The sequence below is a fragment of the Pseudoliparis swirei genome, chromosome 24 (assembly GCF_029220125.1).
Source record: "Pseudoliparis swirei isolate HS2019 ecotype Mariana Trench chromosome 24, NWPU_hadal_v1, whole genome shotgun sequence".
Lineage (NCBI taxonomy): Eukaryota > Metazoa > Chordata > Actinopteri > Perciformes > Liparidae > Pseudoliparis > Pseudoliparis swirei.
In genome coordinates this window covers 21,303,243-21,322,271 of record NC_079411.1, presented here as the reverse complement: position 1 = coordinate 21,322,271, position 19,029 = coordinate 21,303,243, and the positions used below count along the sequence as shown (strand labels likewise).

General features: G+C 43.2%; 2 protein-coding genes and 1 long non-coding RNA gene across 3 annotated transcripts; 1 reads left to right on the top strand and 2 right to left on the bottom strand.

The window, feature by feature from the left end:
- Positions 1-7,235: 7,235 nt before the first annotated feature.
- On the bottom strand, positions 7,236-10,760 carry LOC130190494 (uncharacterized). The gene is made up of 2 exons (XR_008830980.1): positions 10,674-10,760; positions 7,236-9,026 (listed from the first exon to the last, which is right to left on the bottom strand). It is a non-coding gene; the product is annotated as an uncharacterized LOC130190494 (long non-coding RNA).
- On the top strand, positions 9,034-17,519 carry taf5 (TAF5 RNA polymerase II, TATA box binding protein (TBP)-associated factor). Its single transcript, XM_056409929.1, has 11 exons — positions 9,034-10,867; positions 11,454-11,682; positions 11,787-12,102; positions 12,198-12,361; positions 13,215-13,350; positions 13,437-13,557; positions 13,635-13,764; positions 15,009-15,173; positions 15,281-15,458; positions 16,164-16,341; positions 16,911-17,519. The coding sequence occupies exons 1-11, from the start codon at positions 10,444-10,446 to the stop codon at positions 17,123-17,125; spliced, it is 2,256 nt and encodes a 751-aa protein (XP_056265904.1). The 5' UTR covers positions 9,034-10,443; the 3' UTR covers positions 17,126-17,519.
- On the bottom strand, positions 17,505-18,862 carry atp5md (ATP synthase membrane subunit k). The gene is made up of 4 exons (XM_056409931.1): positions 18,782-18,862; positions 17,905-18,009; positions 17,709-17,800; positions 17,505-17,634 (listed from the first exon to the last, which is right to left on the bottom strand). Exons 2-3 carry the CDS (start codon positions 17,989-17,991, stop codon positions 17,714-17,716), a joined length of 174 nt encoding a protein of 57 aa, XP_056265906.1. The 5' UTR covers positions 17,992-18,009; positions 18,782-18,862; the 3' UTR covers positions 17,505-17,634; positions 17,709-17,713.
- Positions 18,863-19,029: the final 167 nt, after the last annotated feature.

Below are 19,029 nucleotides of genomic sequence, written 5' to 3'. Positions count from 1 at the left end.
TGTATTGCCATGTGCAGACCTTATAGGGTTAATCCTGTCACTGTTTTGATGGACAAAGAGAACAACCAATCAGAGGTACTGAAGATGACACGTGACAAATAAAGTTTTGCTTCTGACAGCGAGAGTTCCACTGAAACAAAGTGACGCCCCACGGTCTTTATTCCTCCGTCATTATATTCCCGGTAACACCGGGTATACAGCCGGGACCGCTGTTCATCAACACATCTGCTAGCAGACTGTCACACTGAGCTAGCGCTAGCTACGAGCTAGCTTAAACATGGTTATAATGGCTAATTTATTATTTATTTATTGACTTTGAATGCATGAATGCAAGCAACACACTCATACGGTACTAAGTTCAGTTCAGGGCTCTCAAATCGGTCTCCACGTGTCAGGGGGGGACGTTCTTCCCCTCCGTCGCGTCCAGCCTGACGCCGGTGCTGGACGTCGGGTTCACGTGTCACACACGGCGGCGCGCGCCTCTGTCAAAAAAAAGAGAAATGAGAGTCACACTGACAGGGCTGACAGCAGAAGACCAGAGAAGTAGTTTTTTTTTTTTTTTTTCAATTTTCGGGCGGCTCAGAAAGAAAAAGAATGCGTTGTTGCGTTTCCGTCCGGTAATACCGGTTTATATTGGGAACTACCATATTGGCACCGGGTTTCGGTACCCAACCCTACTTATCTCTCCCTCTCAGCAGCTGTCAGTCAGCACAGTGTGTGTGTGTGTGTGTGTGTGTGTGTGTGTGTGTGTGTGTGTGTGTGTGTGTGTGTGTGCTTGATAATCTTTAAACAGGCTCATTGGACCGCAGAGATACCTAATTTGGTCGGGGAGCTATCGGAAGAGGTTTGGAACAAAGCACAATCATGCAGTGAATTATCTCTCCTGCAGAGCCTCATTGTGTAATAACAACATTATAAAAACGGCAATAGTTATGATGTAATATGCGATACGGAGACACACAGTTTGGGGGGGGGGGGGGTGCATGAAATAATGAGTTGATCAAAATGTGTCAATAGGACTCGGCATGTTTCCTGGTTTGAATTAGTTAGTTACGTCGCCTCGCTGCACCGTGCGGCCTTATTAGTTTTACATGGCGCCTGCGTTATTCATCGTGATGAAGAGAACAGTGGGGCACAACGTTGTGTTGGGTGGAACCTGCAGTCTCGGGAAGGGGGGGGGGGGCGCTCAAGTGTCTGGTTAGATCTACTGACAGAACATGCATGGGGAGGGCCCACGTAGGAGAGCGATGAGAGGCTGTGCAGAAAGTGAACACAACGTCACTTCATGAATTAATGCATTATGGTCCTAATAACTCCACATGTTCGGAAGCAGATGACCTTCTAACTGCTTTTGAAGCAGCCCATCTATACCTTCGTTCTTTTGCACTCTTTTTGAACCGCAAAGCTAGCCCTGACCGATCTCTCACCCCATGGGAACACAGGGATGACCCCACAGTGGGATAGCAGGCTATGATGCAATATGAGCTCATTAAAGCGAAATGACAACATCAGCATACCAAGGCCTAAGGAGCCTACAGCAATGTACATGGTCTAGATGTTACTGCAGTTTACTACTGGCTTGATTTAGTTTTGTTTCAAGACACTCACTATATCACGCCATCCAGAAAATACACAATATAGTTCTTCGGTTATGATGGATTTATTCCTAAGGTGTCGTGTATTTATTTTAGGGAGTGGTAGTCGAACTCGCTGACTGCACGCAACCGACAGGGAAATGGGTCCACTTAGAAAACAATCATATTTGAGAAACCACCACTTTGTTGTCACTTAAACGTCTTTAACTTAAATCTTTTAGCGGAATATACTAAACTTCTACACCGCTGCACATGTCTTCAGGTGATGGTCGCACCTAAATGCATCCCAGCACAACATAGGACGAAAAAATAGTTCCTATCAAGTGTAAATTTACAAACAGAATCAATATTCAAGTAACACATTGTACAAATAATATGTAAACAAGCGTATTAAATAATGACATCAATAATATGTATGGCAGTTAAACTGACACATAATGAAACAAAGGAAACAGCACCATGAAGTGGAAATTACTTAAAAGAAAACTGACATACAAATAGGTCTGAATGTATTTTTTTATTTCTTGCTAAAATGAAAAGATTGATATATATGAAGCTGCCTCTAAGCCCGTTAGCTTAACCAACGATCGGAAATAGAATCTCAAGGTTAAAAATAATCCACCTACGAGAGTTCAGCAATTAACAAGTTATATCTATAGTTCTTTTCCATTTGCAGCTACGGGAAAAAAAGGAGCTTATTATGTTTATTGTACAAACATGAACGCGTCACAGATCAACACTCAAGAAAGCAAATGTCAAACTCCTGGTTTTAGTTTGAGAAAGTTGGATATAGTAGACTAAAATGACTTTCCTCCTCCCTCAAACTCGTATTAACAGTCACTGTAGCAGTTGCCTTTGAGCAGACGGGGATTAAATGCCTTACTCAAGGGCACTTTGACAGAGTAAAGACTGTATTTCTTCTGGGGGATTTGAACGGGGTTGCTTTGCATGTGGCTACCATCACACATCCGTGAGGCCGGCGGAGCCGACAACTGCGTGCATGATGCAGAACCTCCAGTGAGGTCAGTATTGAATAATGCAGACTTCATTCCCCCAAATGGAGAGCGCTGGTGCCACAGCTCTGCCTTCACACCCATTATTCCACTTGAATGGGCAAAAAGCTCTCAACATTGGCACCATGGAACGTAAGAACTCTCTGTACATAGCCTCTCCACACACACACACACACACACAAACACACACACACACACACACAGGCCAAAGAAAATAGGAGCGGCTATATAAGACAAAGAGTGACAGATAAAAGCTAACCGGAAAGCTTTGAGTGAGTTACGTAAAGATGGATTCCATCTTATTTTTTATACAAGCTAAACCAAGTATTTCTAACTCCAAATTGTATGATAGTGCTAGTGTAAAAAAAAGAAAGAAGATGTTTCAGTTTGGAGAAAGGTTTGATCCCCCCCAGTGAGAACAACGCACACGAGGGTCCAATATTCTGTGCGTCAAGTCCAATTTGGCTTTAATTGGCAACGAGTCCATCACAAACACGGCTGCTCTGTTCTATTGTTTCACCCCGGTGTGATTAAACGGGATGAAGTCGCAATTTCTCATGGTTGCTCATGACTACCAGAAGAGAAATCCTGCCCCCCCCCCCCTTTATTTCACTCGTTCAGCTCACTTCACCGCAAGATATCCCCTTTTACCGCGACTTCTCTTCCTTTACACCTGCCTCTCCCCTCTCTCTTTCATCCGAGCATCTCTCCATCAACCGCACATCCTCTCGGTTTAAGGCACCGTCCTTTCTTCCTCGTTACTGCTCCCCTGAGCGATGCCACGCCCCCCCCCCTGACCCAATCCCCCACCCATCCCATCCACCATGCTGCCTCACCTCCTTCTTCTCCCTTCATCTCCCCCACCCCCACTCTCTCCCTCCCCTTGTGCTTCTCTTAAGGCATTTTTCCCACCTCTTCTGAGAGTCACTTCCTCATGAATTATTTACCTTTGCATCTCAGCGGGGGATTTTAGTTGCATTTGCTGACCGTTTCCCCCCCCCCCCCCCCCCCGTGCTCATAGAGACGGGCAGCGGCTATGCGGGAGAAAGGCAACAGCTCCTTTAAAATGTGCAGGTGAGCATCACAGAGCGTCTGCTTCACACGCTCGCTCTCCGGTGTCTGGGTTTCCCCCTCCTTGGAGAACAATAACGCCATCATAAGGAAGTGAGGACGGACAAACACAGCATCCCTATACGATTATTCTAATGGGCCCTTCCAAAAGCAGACGTTATCTTTTGGGGATGGTGAATCCATCTCAATCATTAGATGCAGCTCGACTGCGCCATGTCTCGCATGCGGGAGAAATGATGCACACACACACGTGCATGCTCTAAAATAAAAACCACTGAAAGTGACTGAAACTGCGACGCCCCGCCCTGCGCTCCCAGGACGACATCGTCGCTCTTTGCTGCACAGTGAATCTTATTTAAAAGCTTTTCGCCGTTCATCCTTTTTAGTTGTAGTTTTACAGCGTGTGTCTCGGTGAAACTACAACTAAAAATGTGTAATTTGCTGCTTATTTATTTCACACTTGGGGGGGGGGGGGGGGAGGTGCCACCGATGACAATTAGCACATCTGCTACAAACCTTGCCCTCCGATCTCATCAGAGGATATTTGTACTGGTAGATTAGCATAGCAGCTTGAGGGGACAGTGTATCCCCCTGAAGTGCATTCACCACGTAAACACAAAGAAAAGGCCTTTCAACTCGAATCAGTCTTGCATGTCACCGGTATCAGCATCACTGGTAGCCTACTATGTGAATGTTAGCATAAGAAGTAGGCCTACAGGCAGCAATTGACATGCCATTGTAATGTTTGGGTTGCACAATGTACAATGTCATTTCTCTCAAAAGGTATATATGCTGTGGCTCTACAGACATTTCAATTTCAGGGGTTTAAGTGAAACATGAAATAGTTTTCTTTGAGGGCTTTTGTGCTCCGACAGAGGTGTCGCTGCTGGGTGAGGCCACACCCTGATGCCTCCTCAGAGAGAGAGAGAGGGGGAGAGAGAGGGAGGGAGAGAGAGAGGGGGAGAGAGAGGGAGAGGGAGGGGGAGGGAGAAAAAGGTAAAGAGAGAGAGAGGGGGAGGTAGAAAGAGGTGGAGAGAGATAGAGTGAGAGAGAGAGGGGGAGGGAGAAAGAGGTAGAGAGAGGGGGAGAGAGAGGGAGGGGGGAGAGGGAGAAAGAGAGAGAGAGCGGTAGAGAGAGTTAGAGAGGTGAGGGAGAAAGAGGTAGAGAGAGAGAGGGGGAGGGAGAGAGAGGATGAGAGAGAGAGAGAAAGGTAGAGAGATAGCGAGAGATGGGAGGGTGGTGGGAGAGTCCTCCAGCTTCACACACTGAGAGAAACTGAGAAAAAGTAATCACTGAGGTGTGAAAGGAGGATTGAAGTGAGCGTGTGTCTCTCCTCTGAACACGTCATTACTATTGTGAAGAGCATGTGAGCAGCTTTACATACTTCAGAATCAGAATCAGAAACAGGTTTTATTGGCCAAGTAAGTTTGTACAAACAAGGAATTTGACTTGGTAAAGTGACTCTCAGTGTGCTTACACAAAATATACACTACCGTTCAAAAGTTTGGGGTCACTTAGAAATGTCTTTATTTTTCAAAGAAAAGCACTGTTTTTTCAATAAAGATAATATTAATCAGAAATACACACTATACATTGTTAATGTGGTAAATGACTATTCTAGGTGGAAACGTCTGGTTTCTAATGAAATATCTCCATAGGTGTATAGAGGCCCATTTCCATCAACTATCACTCCAGTGTTCTAATGGTACATTGTGTTTGCTAATCGCCTTAGAAGACTAATGTCTGATTAGAAAACCCTTGTGCAATTATGCTAGCACAGCTGAAAACAGTTACGCTGGTGATATAAGCTATAACTGGCCTTCCTTTAGGCTTGAAGTTTGTTGAACAAAATTAATACTTCAAATATTAATCATTATTTCTAACCTTGTCAATGTCTTGACTATATGTTCAATGAAATGTTCAATTCATTTGATAAATAAAAGTGTGAGTTTTCATGGAAGACACGAAATTGTCTGGGTGACCCCAAACTTTTGAACGGTAGTGTACATTACAACACAATACAAACCAAAACAGTGCAGTACAAAACAAATAGTGCAAAACAGTGCAACGGTCTAAGAAGTTTAAGAAAGTGACTTAAGAAAGTATATACAAGGCGGAATGGCTATGTACAGTAGCTGTGAAACAGTAGTGCAAGAAGAAGTGGAGAGTGCGAGAAGTACAGGGATAAATATATAAATATATATGCTACAGTGGGTTAGCTGTTCAGTAGTGAGACGGCGAGGGGGAAGAAACTGTTTTTGTGTCTGGAGGTTTTGGCGAACAGTGATCTGTAGCGTCTACCAGAGGGGAGGAGTTTAAATAGTTTGTGTCCGGGGTGGGAGGGGTCTGCGGTGATCTTTCCTGCCCGTTTCCTGACTCTGGAGACCTGACTGTCCGTTGGAGTCTGTTCTGATCCAGTTTGGTGGCCGATCCAAACCAGACAGTGATTGAAGTGCACAGAACAGACTCTCTAACTGCGGTGTAGAACATGATCAGCAGCTCCTGAGGCAGGTTGTACTTCCTAAGCTGGCGCAGGAAGTACATCCTCTGCTGGGCCTTCTTGATGATTGTGTTGACATTAGTGGTCTAATCACAGGAAAAGGAGTATACAGAGACTGAAAGTAGCTTACAATGATGCTTTTAGATTGCTGCTTCATGTGCCTAGGTGGCATAGTGCTAGTCAGTTATTTGTGTCCAAGCACATACCAACCTGTGAGGCGCTCTTGAGACAATTGATGTATGGTTTCATGTGTCGACTGGACAAATCTGAGAACTGTATAGTAGAGGCTCTGGTCAACCCTCTAAAAAGCTGCTATCGATTTACTTCGAACATAAGACGACATTGGCACAAAAGTCTTCATACTTTCCAATGAACTGTATTATGTATGTTGTATCTTCTTGTTTTCTCTCTTTTTTATAGTTGTATGTCTGTTATTTTTATATGGAACTTGGTGTCTGAAATAAAGAATAAATAAAAATTAGGTTCCCACTTCAGGTTCTGGGAGATTGTGGATCCCATGAAACCTGAAGGATTCCACAGCCAACACAGTGTTATTGAGTATGGTGAGGGGGGGCAGTGCTGGGGGGCTCCTCCTGAAGTCCACTGTCATCTCCACGGTTTTAAGCGTATTCAGCTCTAGGTTGTTGCGACCGCACCACAGGACCAGCTGTTCAACTTCCCGCCTATATGCAGACTCGTCATCATCACGGATGAGGCCGAGTACTTTTAATATAATAAGACTATACACACACACACACACAGCGTAGGACAGAAGGTTACGGAAGTGGGTGAAGGTCAGTGAAATGAACACGTCTTTATACTTAATATTTAATGTCACATGTCACTTTAACACACGCTTACAGTACCTGGTCTACAGCATTGTTATCTGTTGGTGCACTTTTATTTTATACCATTGCAGATGTAATGTTTACATTCTTGCACTGTGTTGATTGTTGTTGTTTGTTTGTCTGTCTAATGTACACACCATGCCGCCAAGTCAAATTATTATATTATATTATATAACACCAAGCAAAAAATAAATGTTTCTGATTCGGATTCAGCTTTTTTGTCACCATTTTATGGGAGAGGGAAGAAAGCGTTTAACATGTTATATAGCTCGACACACACACCAACATCTAGACTTGTTTAATACAATTAGAAGAAATCAAATAGATTAAAAGTAAATGAAGAAATGCTCCATTAAAATGTTCTTTGGCATTTTCTAAATTGGTGCTGTTACAGGGTCAGAACCTCAAGAGCCCGTTGTCTCTCACTTAACACGATTAAATCCTCGATTACCAGCTGACATCAGAGTTATTTTAAATCAATATTAACATCGGCGAGCTGCACGAGGCATTAAAGCGGCCGCAAGAGACTTTAATTACCATTCATTTTTCTATAATTTAAAAATAAATATCTGATAAATACAAGAAGCACTTGTCACACTCATTTCTTTATTGTGGCACAGGTGCTGGACACAGTAATCACCCAGCACAAAGGGCTCCATGTATATCATATGAAGGGAACACTTATAGATCTGAGATCATGAGCCTTTAACCTGGCACGTGTCCTCAGGGTCAGCTGCATATCTGCAGAGGGTGAATTACAAAAAGAGCATCAAACACGCGTATTCAAATTGCTGATTTTAGTATTACACCACATATATTGTCATCCATGTATCCTCCTCACAGTCCCTCATCAGCAGCGTTGCAATGAACCTGCGCTGATGACGACCACGCCCCGAGTTGCTGATGTTAACGCGTTTGTCTCCCACACACCCACTAAAACGTCCCCACCGCCCCACCCCCATCTCCCTCCCACTCGCCGAGCTCCACCGCCGCAATGTTACACAACGCCCTCCTGCTTCTGCTGTGAACCCCTTCTCCTCCTTTGTCCCTGGACCCATGGACCTGGGTCTGCAGTCGTTAAACCTGCCGCTGAGTTATCACTCCAGTGTGGATGAGCCGGAGAGATCACGGCGCATCTGAGCTCGACGAGAATTAATTGAGCAGTACAGGTTAGAAGAAAGATTTTGTAACGTGTACATACATTCAAATTCATGAGGCGTTATAATTAAGACAGAAATTGAGGAAAATACTTTGTGAAAGAGACGTGAACTGAATGAGAAAGGCGGCGCACTGTTTGAAAATAGAAAAAAATGCGGTTAAAGCCGGATTCTTGACTGACAGTCGCCTAGAAATGAAAATAGACACTGCGCTGACCCAAATAATGCACAGTCAGCGATATGAGTGCATCTCTGACAGGGAGTCAGAGGGAAGAAGGTGTGTTATTCTGTGTGGGCAGAAATCCAGCATCAGCAGAATGCAAAGTGGGTACTGCTGATACTTGTATGTAGTTTTATTCGTAATGTGTTTTCTGACTCCACTGCTACAATTAAATCAATCCAAGTGTTCAAAACACAAAGTTGAGTTTGATGAAGTGCTTTTCAAGATCACAATGCTATTTAAAACCTGTGTGTTCCTCACTTTTATTGCATCACCCGTTGACTGACATTTATTAACTGTATTTCAAATAAAGGGTGCATTGTATTACAATGATATGAGACTGTGGAGCACAGAGGGATAGTCCATGAACACAAGCGGTCTTAAAAGCATGGATTCTAGGGCAAAGCTATATGTCTCTAAAAACTAAATGTTGAATGTACATATATATATATATATGTGTGTGTGTATATATGTACTGGTGTCAGCTTCCTAAATGTGAATAGTATCTGGTTTTCTTACTCTTGATGGATGGCATTTGAATATCTTTGATTTTTGAACATTGGTTGGACAAAACCACACGAGAGGTCCCGGAACGTCTGATGTACATTTTTCATTTGCTGTCCTTTTGAAAAACAAAACAATTGAGAAAATAATCAGTATATTAAGCAACAGTGACGATTATCATTAGTTTAAGCTTGGTTTCTCTTCAACATTTGTCCGAGGAGGTTATCTGGTGTGGATGCTCAGGAGTTATGTGGGACCAAAGTGCCACCATCTGGTTCAAAATGGTACATACATAATTATAAATGAAATATTCTATTTAGTTTTTTAAAAACACCCCTTAAGTGAAGTATACATAGAACTATTTCACTTAGTATATGATAATTAGTCTTCAAATGCATACAGTTTACAGGAGTTTAAATATAATGAAAATAAAAAAGGTGCAACAACTATTCTTGGTAAATATATTTATATCTTAGCTTTGAGAACTATTGGAGCTCAAATGAACCTGTTGATGATCATCTGACGGGTTATACATTTAGATATTGTTCCAATTAAAGCAACACTATGTAACTTTTCACTTTTGGCGCCCCCTTCAGGTTTTTAGGTATTTTGGTATCGATTTCAGTGTCGTAAATACCCAGTGACGATAGATGCAGCCTCGCATACACTTGTATTGAGTTGGGATCATGTGTTGTCCTGTATTATAATATTATTATTATTATTATTATTATTTGTACGTGTCACGGGTTATAAAAGGTGACGAGGGGGAGGTGACGCGAGTTTTTTTTTGTTTGGAGCGCGCTGACCGACGGCTGACTCAGAACGGCAGCAACCGGCGACTTTCTATTTTGGATTCATACCAATGGGTGGGATCACTAATAGAAGACTGCGCAGGAACACTGTGAACTGGCCCAGCACCTACCGGACTAGGGTGAAGTAGCGCGGGGATTGAACGCGGCGTCTCGCCAGTCTCTGCCTGGTCGATCAGCTGTTTGCCGGCTTTTGGGGGGGGGGGTGTGCGCGTGCAGTCATTTCCTTTTGTTTTGGGGGACTGCAAATGTGGAGTACAAGTGATCGAACACAATATTGTTGACAACACCAAAAAGCTACAAAAAAAAGCTACCCTTATACTGTAGCTGCGAGCGTGGAGTGGCACTTTATGACATTGCGTAATCACTGCCAGAAAGCAGGTCGAGTACATCCGCCGGATATACCGGGCGGCTCCAGAATCTTACATAGCGGAGTTATTTCCCCACAGACCCCCGATGGCAATAGCGGAGACGCAAATCGTCATATTAAAAGTCATTGAAGCGGCACAATTTTTTTCAAGCTGTTATTTTAAGGTCCAAAAGTTACATAGTGTTGCTTTAACACCAGCAGACGAGTTTCCGCTGAGTGACAGCCGCCGGTGGGAGGCGGGAGATCTGCGCTACACGGGATGACGTCACATCAGTAAGCACCAATCAGGTGATCTGATCTTACACGGCGAGTGTTTTCCGTTTTTAAACCTCGCACATGCGCATTTCATTTTTAAAATGGCGGCCGTACAAGGTGGTCTGGTCGACGCGGTCGAAGAAAAAGACATAAAAACGGAACCATCGAGCGACGGCACAGGAAATAATAATGCAAACGACGCAGGACCACCGTCTGCGTCCCCCGGCTCCAGTGCTCCGTCGGCGGGGAGTAATAAATCCGCGGCGGGAGCCCCGGAGGACCAGCAGACGCTGCTGGCAGTACTGCAATTCCTGAGAAAGAACAAACTGACCGAGTCCGTGGACATTTTGCGTCGTGAAGCGGGATTACCGGAGGATTCTCCAGACCTGAAGGCGGACGACTCCTCCGGGGCGGGTTCAGGTGCTGCTGCGGGAAGCGGAGACGCAGAAGGCGGGGATGCGAGCGCTCTTCTCAGCCGGGTGACCGCCTCATCCGCCGCCGCTGCACCTCCGGCGCCAACTAAAGGTCCGATGTACAACTTGTTTTATTGTGTGGAACGCTGTTGCATCGTGGATCCAAACGTTTGCTGAGAATATATAATATATGTATATATATATATAAAATATAAGCTAACATCATAAATAAGTATTTCTCCTTTGAATCATACATATCACGTGTATGACTAGAGTTGCTATGATCCTACTTTCAATGACCAGAAATACAAAAACTACAATATGCTGATTCCAACTGCTCTGATTCACAGTTAAAGTGTTGTTGTTGTAAAGACAGTATGTTTTGCAAAGATGTATGAGTTACATTATAATGAGGTGTTTTGTGTTTATGGTCATTGAGTTTCAGAGGTGATCACAAACATGTTGTTGTTGTTGACACTTTTTAAAGTAGCAACAATAACTGAAGAAATTACTCCACCTAGACTTAGCAGGTTTCTCCTACAGCTGCTTAGTTGTCGTCATCATCTCGTAGTTCAAAAGTTGTGTTATAGAGCCATTATATTAAAATAATTTACCTAAATGACAGTTAAGGTATATACATATGTCTTTTTTTAAAGCTTAGCTTCGTGCCCATCTCACTGAGACTTATTCTCCAACAGCTTCTGGGGAGGACCAGCCAGATGTCAATGTGGTGCTGTCGGCTTACAGCCAGCAGGGAGACCCAAAGCTGTACCCGGTTTACTACAACGGCCTGAAGAGGTTCATAGAATCGGTGTTGGACTGTCACCGAGCGGAGCTGTCCCAAGTCTTCTACCCGCTGTTTGTGCACATGTACCTGGAACTGGTGTACAACAATTTCGAGAGCGAGGCCAAGGCGTTCTTCGATAAGTGAGTTTCAAACTCTAAACACTGAACGTGATGTTGTTTTTTAGCATTAAATCCTGCACGGTTGATAAACCGCGCCTCCTCCTTTTTGTTTCTCACCATCTCAGGTACACCGGTGATCAGGAGTGTTACTACGAAGATGACTTGCGGATTTTGTCCAGCTTGTCCAAGAGGGAGCACATGAGAGGCAACGAGACTCTGCTGGACTTCCGCACCAGCAAGTTTGTCCTGCGTATCTCCCGCGACTCTTACCAGCTGCTGAAGAGGCACCTGCAGGAGCGCCAGAACAACCAGATCTGGAATATCATACAGGAGCATCTCTACATCGACATCTTCGATGGCATGCCGCGCAGCAAGAGCCAGATTGACGCCATGTCCGGCAGCTTGGCCGGAGAGGGCAAACGAGAGGCCAATAAGGCGAAGGTTGGATTCATGCACCGGCACTCGAACATGATGGGTTTTCTTTGTCTCGCCCATTCTCTTCTCCCGATCTCATTGTTTTATTATCGTTAATACAGGTTTACTATGGTCTGCTGAAGGAACCAGAAATCGAGCTGCCTCTCGATGATGAGGACGAGGAGGCAGAGAATGAGGAGGGTAAACCCAAGAAGAAGAAACCCAAAAAGGACAGCATGGGCTCCAAGAACAAGAAGCAGGATCCTCATGCACCGTCACAGACTAGGTAAAGAAATGAGTCACATTTGTAAACATAAACATTCCACATGTGTCCCAGCTTTACTTCCTGTCGCACTCTATGTGAATGGCAGAAAGTAAACATGGACCCAAGCTGCTGCCTAGCATTGAAACGCTCTATGTCTCCATCAGTTAATGTTGTTACCAGAGCATTCCGATCCATTAGAAGTAAGCTGCAGTGTTGAGGGCGGTTCAGTTCAACATTATAGCATGAATTAGGAAAGTACCTATCCACGTACAGGACAAGACGGTCCATACTGTTGTGACTGGCACACATCCAAGACTCTACACATTTCTATGTTTTAGAAGATAGTCATAATTGTAATTATTGAGTTTATGACTCACAAGCTCCTTTTTTTTTTTTTTTAATCCGTAAATTGCTTCTGCAGGGTTCGTAAGATTATGGAAAACCTGAAATGGTTTTGGAATTTTAAAATGGTTATTTCCAGACCTGTAAAAGTCCTTGAAAGAAATGTAATCACAAAAGTTTTGTAAAAGTCTTTGAAATGTGTTATATTCACGTGTTCATTTCCGCAGAGTTTGAAATAATTAATGTGTTTTTAAAAGAAAGACGCTCAAAATATAAGCCGGCATACGCGCTCATACTCGCGTTGCAATTATTATTTTTTTCCCGCGCTGCGAGTGAACGCAACTTAACTGAAAAGTTCGGTGGCCATAGCAACAGCAGCTTAGGGATAACCCACTATCGTATATACACCGACATTTCACAAAATGTTTGGTCGTGAAAATTTGGTTTATAGTCCTGGAAATCCATTGGTCAAGATGTGTATGAACCCTGTTATGGATCCACCAGTCAGTGACGGTTGACATTGTTGTTTCAGGATCCCTCTTCCAGAACTGAAGGATTCAGACAAGTTGGACAAGATCATGTACATGAAGGAGGCCACCAAGAGGGTCCGCCTGGGACCAGATAACCTGCCCTCCATCTGCTTCTACTCTTTCCTCAACGCTTACCAGGTAACAACTTTGATAACCGAGTGATGGATAATAAGACAGTTCATTGTCAACGTACACAATAATAATGTGTATTATGATTCTCGCAGGGTTTGACTGCAGTGGACTTCACAGACGACTCCAGCCTGATCGCAGGAGGCTTTGCTGACTCCACAGTCCGGGTGTGGAGTGTCACGCCGAAAAAGCTCCGCAAGGTCAAGTCTGCAGCAGGTACAGGGCAAGGCTGTAACCATGGCGACCCAGCTTGATGTTACTGTGACTTTCTATAACACGCTTTCTCTCTCTAGACTTGAATCTGATTGACAAAGAGTCGGACGATGTGCTGGAGAGGATCATGGATGAGAAGACGGCCAGCGAGTCAAAGATCCTCTATGGACACAGTGGCCCAGTGTATGGCATCAGCTTCAGCCCAGACAGGTAAAATAATAATAAAAATAAAGTCTTTATTTGTATGGCCCTTTTCAAAACAAAGTTATTTCTTGACATAGAAAGTAAAGAACAAATAAAAACACAGCAGTAAAAGAATAAAACAAACCACATTACACGTTAAAAATAGCAGAACCCCCAAAACAGAATTCAAAAACAGAGTCAGGTGAAATCAGGAAGCTGGTGGAATATGATAATACTTTAAGCTTAGATTTAAAAGAAGCCTGCCGTATTCAACATAGGTGGAATAAAAGCATGTTTGTACAAGTCTTTTCATTTGTTTCAGCTCAAAACTCAGATTACAGTCAAACAAGATGCCAATATTTATAGAGCAACAGGCCTGAAGTATTCAAGCAGGTACTTAGTGGATGGCAGTAATTTGATGTTTGTGTTGCTGGAAACAATTCAATTCAATACAACTGTTGAGACTCCGCCCACTCCTCCTCTCTTCCGCCATCTGCCTGATGGATCGTGGAGGTCTCCATCGTGGAATATGCCTACTACAAACTATTCATACACTCTGTCATATTCATTGAATGTATTTTAACTCTAATCTGTCCTTCTGGTCACATGACATCTATTGCACCTTTCCATCCTGGAGAGGGATCCTCCTCTGTTGCTCTCCTGAAGGTTTCTTCCCTTTTTTCCCCCTGAAGGGTTATTTGGGAGTTTTTCCTTGTCCGATGTGAGGTTTTGGGACAGGGATGTCTATGTGTACAGATTTGTAAAGCACTCCGAGACAAATTTGTAATTTGTGAAATTGGGCTACACAAATAAACTGAATTGAATTGAATTCAATAATTAGCGTCAGAGGGCTTTACACTATGATGTCGTACATCCTCTGTCCTGGACCTCACATCGGATCAGGAACAACCCTCCCCCAAAAAGCCCTTTCAGTGGGAGAAAAGGGGAAGAAACCTTCGGGGGGATCCCTCTCCCCGGATGCACAGAATAAACAACAACTTATTTTTCAAGTTTTTAAATTCAATTGAATAAAAGCTGTCCAGTTTCTTACATCTATTAGGGCCTGATAGATTGCCTAATAATTAGGCAATAGGCAAGCATACTATGTTCACAGGGCTTTTATAAATCATTTAATTGTTCATTTGCTGTGGCTTACATTACAACATTATGATACTCAATCTGTGCACTTAGCTTCAGAGTATTAAAAAAAGGTTGAGACCCCTGACTAATACAACTTGTAATTGGTGTTGACCTTCCTGTTTTTGACTCAGGAACTACCTGCTATCGAGTTCTGAAGACGGCACCGTCAGGCTGTGGAGTCTCCAAACGTTTACCTGTCTGGTGGGCTACAAAGGTCACAACTACCCGGTGTGGGACACGCACTTCTCCCCACACGGGTACTATTTCATCTCCGGGGGACATGACAGAGTTGCCCGGTAAGAAACCGTTTCCCCCCCCCACATATTCTTCATTAAAACAGAGAAAGACACAGTGTGGGTACACAGCCGCCCACCATTGCTTACCATTGTGCTTTCTCCAACAGTCTCTGGGCAACGGACCACTACCAGCCTCTGAGGATGTTTTCTGGCCACCTCGCTGATATCACTTGCACCCGCTTCCACCCCAACTCCAACTACGTGGCCACGGGTTCTTCCGACCGCACCATCCGACTCTGGGACGTCCTGAATGGAAACTGCGTGCGCATCTTCACCGGTCACAAGGTCAGACGAGTGTCCAGAGCAGAGCCCCCACACCTGTGGCTTCTCTTACTGCCGTAGGGCCATAATCATGAACGCCTAATTGCTCGTCTAAAGTAATGAAATTAAGCATCTAAAAAAATGTCATTTAGTTAGCATATATGGGAATGATTTAGTCTAGTTCGACTCCTGCATTAGCAAATATTGTGACGTGATTCATATACAACATCAAAACCAAGTTGATACCAATAAATTAAATGTAGCTAGCCAATTTGACATAAAATGTACTGTCAGTGGTTCTCGACTGGGGGTACATGAGATTTCTTTTAAATATTTAAAATTATTATTCATTTTAAAAAATCCTTTAAAAAGTATGTGTAAGTTTAGAAACTGATTTTTATATATTTTATATCAAATCAGACACTAATGGCATAGCACTGTGTATTACGTCTTTTTCTTTTGACCAACATTTTTCCCACTGGTTCAGGGGTACTAATATTTTACAGGAGGTACATCCCTGAAAACATGTTTGATAGCCACTGTTCTACACCATGAGTCTGTGAGCAAGACCTCTATGACTTCTGGTGCTTGCTATAATAAAGTAATGCTATTCAGAGAATTTCCTTTACGGCCCCCAGAGTTAAATATGCTAAAGAGTCCCAGCACAGCGAACAGCATCCACTCCTGCATAGACCACCACTCAGCCAGCCTTCCACTTTTGTCTTCCAGGGTCCCATCCATGCGCTGGCCTTCTCTCCCAATGGGAAGTTCTTGGCTTCGGGAGCCACCGATGGCAGAGTTCTTCTGTGGGACATTGGCAACGGGATGATGTTTGGAGAGCTCAAAGGCCACACGGACTCCATCTACTCCCTCCGGTTCAGCAGAGATGGAGAGATCCTCGCCTCCGGTGGGCGACATCTTTTTAACCCTCCTGTTACCTTCAAATTTACTAACATCTTTTACCCCTGGGGTCAATTTGACCCCAGCAATTAAAACCTAGAGAAAATTATTAGAATTTATATTGTTTCGCAAGTTTAAGTGTGAGGTATGTTTGTTTGTATGTTGACTACCTAAATAGCCCTTTAAATAAATAAAAAAGTAGATATTTCTTATGTTACACAGTGAAAAACTCCCTGGTGTCAAATTGTACAGGACAGTGAAAACATGTGAATTTTATGTTTTCCCAGTTGTCCCCAATAAATTAGCAAGTCATGAAATATGAAGCATAAAAAAATGATGTTAATCATTTTTTTAGAGCTGTTAAATATTGAATCGGGTCAAATTGACCCTAAAGGTAATAGGAGGGTTAACTTGACATGCGTTGAATATGTATTAACTGTTATGTAACTGAATGCATTTGGAGACTTTAAGAAAAACATATTTGAGAGAATGATTAAGCTACAGAAGGTTACACCACTGCCGTCTTTTTCCGTTGTTTTCAAAGTCTTCTGACACTGCGTCATCTTGTCATTCCAGGCTCGATGGACAACACAGTGCGTCTGTGGGACGCTCTGAAAGCGTTTGACGACTTAGAGACGGATGATTTCACAGTGGCCACAGGACACGTCCATCTACAGGATAACTCCCAGGAGCTTCTGCTGGGCACCTACGTGTCAAAATCCACACCCGTCATACACCTTCACTTCACCCGCAGGAACCTGCTGTTGGCCGCCGGTTCCTACAATCCATGAGACATTATTGAACTAGGAGAAAATCATCCATAGAAGCAATTATAGTCCCTATCCTCCCCAAGTAACTGAAGAGGTGTGTGTTGCAGTTGGACCAGAACAAAAACTGTATTATCTACAAAATCACATCCGTTGAGAATTTAGCTGCGATGACATTAAAAGTGCTGTTAGCCGACTCCGGTTCTGTCCCTCAGTCCGACACAAATCCAAGCTGATCCATTGCAAATATCCCATCGCCATAATAAGTGCCATTGTTGATTGAAGACTGTTTTTTTTTTCCCTTTTTAATCATTGCCATGAGTACTGCTTTGTTCAACACGTGGCCGACATTACTGTATCATAGTATTTTATATTGGTGTACACTGTAAATAAAACAAACAAATGTGTTTTCTATGTTTTGGGCATACATGTTCTTTATTGTTAACATACGGAAACCAAACTGATATTTTATTACAGGCATGTCCAGATGCTTTCTCCTCTCCCAGCTGTTAAACGGTGGTCAAAATGGACACCTGTACAAAGACAATGGAGCATTTATTTGATAAAGTACAATGCATTTGGAAAATAATAGGATGTAGAGACTTACACGGATCACTTTGCTGTGACAGCCTGTTTCTTGGGCTTCAATTTGAAGAAGAGGCCAATGGCTAGTAATGTGGAGTATGTGGCCAAAACACACTACAGAGAAGAAGAAAAACAATTAAGGATGGGAATTGCATGCCAAGTTTCAAGCTAAAGCATTAAAATACAGTTGATTTAAAATTAAGTTAAACACAACTCACATTCCTCCTTCCTGTCATTGTGTAGGCATTGAAGTACTTTGCAAATCCAGTGAACTGCTGCTGCGTTCCTGCGTCGTGTCCTCCCATGATGTATTGTTGATGGTCCTAGAACGAGAAGATACGAGTATGAGAGGAGAGTTAAATCTTTACCGATGGTACGGTAACCTTGGGTGGAACAAAAATATCTGGAGCTGAAAAAGAACTGCCAAAAACGTTGCAATTTTTAAAGACCTGTGAATTCATTATTTAGATTTAGCTCGAATATATTTGAATTATTTCTAGATTTGGGGTTTGTTGGTTGCACAAAGCAAGTCATTTGAAGAAGTCACCCTGGGAAACTACATTTATAGCCGAGAAATAATAAGCAATTTAGAGTTGAACTACTGGGATGACCTTTAAATTGGTATTAGCAACACTGCATTGGAATTCAATTAACAAGACGAGTCCTCTCGACAGGACAGTGTGAAGAAAAGAGAAAAAAAACTCAAGCACCTTAACATGAGTAAATATTAGAGTGGCATTTTTATTTCGTCCTGCCACACAGACACCTTTCTCACAGGTGTCAACAGGCTAAACACATGCTTTGACGCAATACGACATTCAGGCGTAACACACCGGTTTTCTTATTAACCCCACGTTTAATTAAGACTGACTTCACTTTAAATCCTGACTTTCACTGACCACTAACTGCAAAGCTCGTTAGCAAGCAAGCTAGCTAGGTTCGCCTGCTCACGTCAGTTCGTTGCATTTTCAGAGCGCTGATTAAACACTACATTATCCCAGAGGCGTTTTAAATATGTCGGGGGTGCATTACTACTCACTGTTATTGAACCAAACGTGAAAGGTGTCGTTTATGTCTAAATATGCTGTGACTTACCGTTAGCTCTCGACCCCTGTACAACCAGAACGAGTGAAGTGTCCTTCAGCAGAGGCCGCGATGCTCGATTTGGTAGGAAATCCCGCCTCCGCTCGCAATCCGGAAGTGTGCCCGTATTGGTCCAAAATAATGTCACTCAATATTAGCGTCTCAAACGGCCACTGATTGGCTAAGAGTGAAGTCAATCACTTTTTCTGTTCTCTGATTGGAGACAGAAGAACGCCCACTCTAGTTTTTCTTCCGGGTTG